Raw genomic sequence first — 5256 nt, forward strand, 5'->3', positions numbered from 1 at the left:
GTAGTTAAAATTAATTCTACTGAAGGCCTCTATTTATAGGCCAAGCGCACGGCAGCCTGCTGCAGCACAGGTTTCGTCCCACTGCTTCACGTTACAGCCCGTCCCCAGGGACGTTCCCGTGTCTCGCTCCCGGCAGGTGGGACCGTGACCTTCTTGTTGACAGCTCATCCTTGGCAAGGGGAGGGAGGATGGAAAAATGCAGCCGAGGAGGAGGATTTGTTCAGTCTGGTGTCAGCCTTTGATGCGTTTTTAACCTGTCCTGAGCCGACGGGAGCCGTGCTGTGTGTGCTGAGCGTGCCTGCCCTGTGCCAGCTTGCTGGCTGGCAGCCCCTGCCTGCTCTGCCTGCCAGGCTGGGAGCAAGGCTGGAGCCGCAGCCCGACATAGGGCACGGCTGGGGAAAAGCTTGCTGAAGCAGCAGCAGAAAAAGAGGTCAGGAGATTGAAGAAGATTTGAAAACGTCATTTGCAGGCTCTTTGTGCTGCCTAGCAAACCCCTCCTTCCACCCGTCGTTGGGAAAAGGCATAGGAGCCAGGTGCAGGGTGCACGGCCCCGAGCGGTGTCACCGTCTCAGCCCTGCGGATTCGGGCTGCCGTTGCTTGTGGCCATCCTCTCGCCGCTGTTGGGGCACAGTTTGTGTAAGTGCTGGGTGGTTATTGCTCAATCGGTGACTCCCCAGGGCTGCGCAGCCGGGCCACGGCGGCTCAATGGTACCCCACTGCTTCAGTGCGGGGTCCTGCCTCCCTCCTCAAAATAACTGCTTGAAGGAGAAGGGAAATAGCCAAAATGATCGCAAAGCAGTGGGGAATGTCATTCCCCTCCTTTCTCAAGTCTCCCCTTGTCAAGGCTGCTGTTCCTTCCCACAAACCCTGTTTATTTTGGGGTGCTGCTCACAACATGGGCTGTGTGCTGCTTTGGGGGCAGATTTGTCCCCTTGGAGGTGCCAGCGTACGGGCCCAGCTCCCCAGGGAGCCTGGTGCCCATGCCCTGAGCATCCCCATCCACCCTGGCTCAGCAGCACTCCCCTTGGATGAGGGCTGAGCCCACAGCAGATCCCGGTATTCCCATGATCCTGGCACCCTTTATGGAGCACAAGATGCCAGGTGGGCTCCAGGGATGAACTCCCTGCAAGAAAAGGCAGAAATGTGGCTGAGGGGCAGCTCGCACCTTCAGGTTTGGGGGCTGCAGAGACGAGAGATGAGAGCAGGCTCTTACGACCAGGGCCAGCACAGGGGAGAGGGATGTTTGCTGCTCGCCACCGTGCAGGAACTAAAGGGTTACCCAGAGAGGTGGGCAGCAGGTTTACATCACACAGGAGGAAGTACTTTTAATGCAGCAAGGAATTAAATTGTGGTATTTCACTGTCATAGGATATTGTGGAGGCCAAAGGGATAAAATGATTCAAAAAATGGGCAGGAGCGATGTGATGTGATGATGAGCGATGGATGTGATCTCCACACCAGTGACCCCCAAACCTGCTTGAGAGCCGGAGGCAAGAGGAGATGGGCAAATCTCTCCCGTTTGCCCTCTCTCCTGGGCTGTCTCCCACGCTGCTGCTGCTGGCCCAGCCATGGGCTGGTGCCCACGTGGCGATGGGTGTGCTCTGCACAGAGGAGAGGTGGGTGTGCAAGTGCTGGTGCTGTAAACAGCCCTCGCCTGAGGCTCCTGGCAGGATCCTAAATGGAGACTAGCGGAGCAGGCAATAAATTGGGCAGGCCGATGTGAAATGGCTGGGTGGGATGTGGCTGCAGCAAAGGTTGAGCATCACGGCAGCTGTGGCTTCCCAGAGTCCTCCCAGGGCTCTTGGTCCTTCGGTTGGTTGGATCCAGAGCCCTGTGGGGTAAAGCCGGTGCGTTGTCCTCTGCTCTGCCGTTACAGGAGAGGCTCTGGGTTTGAACCGGCCTGTCATGGTGCCCTATAAACTCATCAGGGACAGTCCTGACGCTGTGGAGGTTACTGGGTTGCCGGATGATATCCCTTTCAGAAACCCCAATACCTACGACATCCATCGGCTGGAGAAGATCCTGAAGGCACGGGAGAGCATCCGGATGGTGATTATAAACCAGCTGCAGTAAGTTCCCCCAGCTCTGTGACTGGGGAAGTTTTCTATTCGTTAAGCGTTGCCCTTGCTTCTCCAGCCATGAGTGGGGTAAGTCACTGAGGGGCCACCGGAGCGAGGCCACCCCACCACGGACCCACAGAGGACCTGCTCCATCCCCAGCATCCGCTGTCCTGTGCCGCAGGGACGTGCTCAGCCATGGGTGGGCACAGTCTAACATTAGCGGGGCTGGTTTATCCCCTTTTTCTTGCGCAGTTTGATGATGATGATGATGGGAAGGGGCACGACGTGGGGGTAGATAGTGGGACGGCTCAGAGACCCAGCTGAGTTATTTTGGGTTGCTTCCCTCCAGGGAGCAGTGGGGAGGCTCCAAGTCCCATCTCCGCACAGGGGGGTGTCGGAGGAGGCAGCTCGGGGTCAGGGTCTGGGCTGTGTCCCGGCATGGGCAGGTGCGTCGGGGAGGAACGACGGCATCCACCTGCTCTCACCCCCTTGTCTCTCAACGCAGGCCGTTTGCCGAAATCTGCACTGAGGCCAAACAAACAGGTAAGGGGAGGGCTCAGAAATAACCGTGGTTTTCCCTGCTCTGTGGCAGAGAGAATATATGGGCAAAAAGGACGGGGGTTGTGAGGAGGTGTTCAAACTTCCCATGTCCCCAGGGGAGGCTGGGGAGAAGATCCTACCTGGAAAAAGAAAAGTCAGGCTCAGCATCTGTTGAGGAGCAAACCATCCTCTTAGACGATTCCACGTGTGTGAGCTGCGGGGAAACTGGGCTGTTAGGCTCAAACTCTCAGCATAGTCTGGAGGATATGATTATCCCTTTCCCATTAGCAATTTGCTCACCATGAGCAATTTATTCACTGGTTAAAGCCCTTCATTTCAGCCATTGTTTAGCAGTTGAGCTTCTGAGGAAAGAAGGTTTCTGTGATCGCTGGGAATGCGTTTCTCTCTCTGTTCCCATCCTCCCCAATAAATCTCAGCCAGTTTTAATCAAATGTGTCAGAATTAGCAGCCCCAGAGATAATTAGGATCCTATTAGTTGTATGAAAATAGGTGGCTAGGTAGAGAAGGGAGATCTGGCAAACAAGAGCATGCCTGCGACATGATGTAAAAAGAGATGCAGGAGAAACTTTATATATGTAGATAAATATGGGTATATCATAAACGCAGATATATATGGGCATATCATCGTCACAGCGGGCACCTTCATGGCCCCAAAGCATCCAGCACGGACACAAGCCTGTGGGATATCAGGCTCTGTAAGTGCTGGAGTTTGGGATTCACTTATTTGGGGGATTTTTTTCGCTGGTGCCTGAGGAAAGCTGGCAGCTCCGTGCCAGGCCGTGGAGGCCCAGCCTGTGCCACCCACGATGGCACAGCAGATCGCCACGGGGGGATGCTGAGCGAGAGGCGAGGTCGGAGCGGTGGGATGGGTCCCTACGTTTAGGGACCACGCGCAGGGCTCGGACACCTCATGCCTTCCCTCTGTCCCTGCAGAGAAAGACACCAGCGTTCCCAAACGGAAGCGGAAGAGGATCTCCGAAGGGAACTCGGTATCTTCCTCTTCCTCATCTTCCTCTTCCTCCTCTTCCAATATGGAGTCTACATCATCAACAAATCAGATCTCACTTGTGGTAAAGCCTTCCAAATATTAGGGGGGTTACTGCCTACCTATCTTTCTGCTTCAGGATGCTGCTCTCTGCCCTCCTCGAACCGTCACCACCTCCCTCCGCCTGACAAACACTCTAAAGTGTGACGTAAAATGGCACAAGCAGGTTTGGCGAAGGAGGGGCTGCGCCTTTGGGGCTGCTTTTTCCTGCCGGGTTTGTCTGGGGGAGGTCAGTGGAGCAAAGTGCCCGCCACCCCTCGGGGCTCTCCCACATCAATCCTGCCGAGTGCTTCGGGGTGATGCTCGGCGTTAGCAGGAGCCGCACATGAGACAGGCTCGAGCAAATCCCCCAAACCATTGGGTTCAAACTTCGGTGCTGGCGGCATCGCCTCGGCCCCGTGGCACCTCACGGCAGGACCCGGCGATTCCCTCGTGGTCTGAGCTGCGCCGGGCGCCTTGCACCAGCTCCGTCCCGGGAACGATGCAGAGCCCCGGCGTGTAGCAAAACTGCGAAAATAGGAAACGAAATCAGGGAGACGCATCCAACCTCTCCCTCAGGGCTTGGCTTCAGTTGTGGATGGTACCAAATGCTTTTAAAAAATAATAGGAAACAAAAAAAAGTGCAAGAGAGATACAAACTTAGAAGGGGTTTTTTGTCAGGTTGGCTGGCGGTGTTTTGGTTTGGGGTTGGTTCTTTTCTCTTCTTTGATAAGTGGGAGCAACAGCCCATGTCGGAACATGTCAGAGATTTGATGTATGCATGGTTTTGTGTTGTGTCCTAACAGAGACTTTTGCCTTCTTTTTCTCTCCCTCTCTTTCAGCAATGGCCCATGAACATGTACATGTTAGACTATGGTGGTCTAAACGTCCAGATCCCAGGACCTATTAACTATTAGACCTCAATACCGAATAAGAACCTCAAATGAAAGAATAAATAAATAAATGTAATTTATGTAAAAAGTGTATATTCCAATATGTATCAATGCCTTTTAGTTTTTCCAATGATTTTTACACTATATTCCTGCCATCAAGGCCTTTTTAAATAAAAATAAAAAGTGTTGCCTTGCTCTTAAAAGTACTTATTTTATTATGTACATTATTCTTAAATAGGATTTATAGGTAAGAGTAAGTGCAGGAGGGCACCCACACACAACTTTTTCATGCTTTGGCTGCTCAATCAAATCCTCAGCATCACCAGTGCTTGAAAACAAGAGGTTGGAAACATTTTAATGCTTCACGTTATTTAGATCAAAGGCGTACAAATTTCCGTACAGAGCTGCAGGAGGAGTGGTACCAAAGTGCAGTGGTGACAGAGGAACCCCTGTGAGCATCAGAGACCGGCGCCCGCGAGTCCTCTTGGCTCTGGAGCAGGAGCAGGTTTGGAATAAGCAGGAAGGAGGTTTCAGACGCCCCAAGGAGTGAGATCCCCCCCAAGCCCTCTCGTTTCTGGTCTCCTGCCGCCCCAGACTTGGAAAGGCACAGCAGCAATTTCGGTTGTGTGCGTTTAACCGGTTTCTGAACCAGAAAAAGATTTTCATCTGGTGAAGTCCTGAAGTCCTTCCCTATTTATGATTTTCTAAGAGGCTTCGA

At 53.3% G+C, this 5256-nt stretch overlaps 1 protein-coding gene across 1 annotated transcript in view; it reads left to right on the top strand.

The window, feature by feature from the left end:
- Nucleotides 1–4741, top strand: part of GTF2IRD1 (GTF2I repeat domain containing 1) — a gene marked incomplete at its 5' end in the record, with an annotated part of 33411 nt that extends 28670 nt beyond the window's left edge. The window contains 4 exons of the mRNA XM_009699154.1: nucleotides 1877–2069; nucleotides 2566–2603; nucleotides 3555–3691; nucleotides 4488–4741. Of these exons, the coding sequence (XP_009697456.1) occupies nucleotides 1877–2069; nucleotides 2566–2603; nucleotides 3555–3691; nucleotides 4488–4562 (443 nt within the window). The remainder of the gene's footprint in view (nucleotides 1–1876; nucleotides 2070–2565; nucleotides 2604–3554; nucleotides 3692–4487) is intronic.
- Between the last annotated feature and the right edge of the window lie 515 nt (nucleotides 4742–5256).

Source organism: Cariama cristata, unplaced genomic scaffold (genome assembly GCF_000690535.1).
Source record: "Cariama cristata isolate BGI_N322 unplaced genomic scaffold, ASM69053v1 scaffold18554, whole genome shotgun sequence".
NCBI classification, from domain to species: Eukaryota; Metazoa; Chordata; class Aves; order Cariamiformes; family Cariamidae; genus Cariama; species Cariama cristata.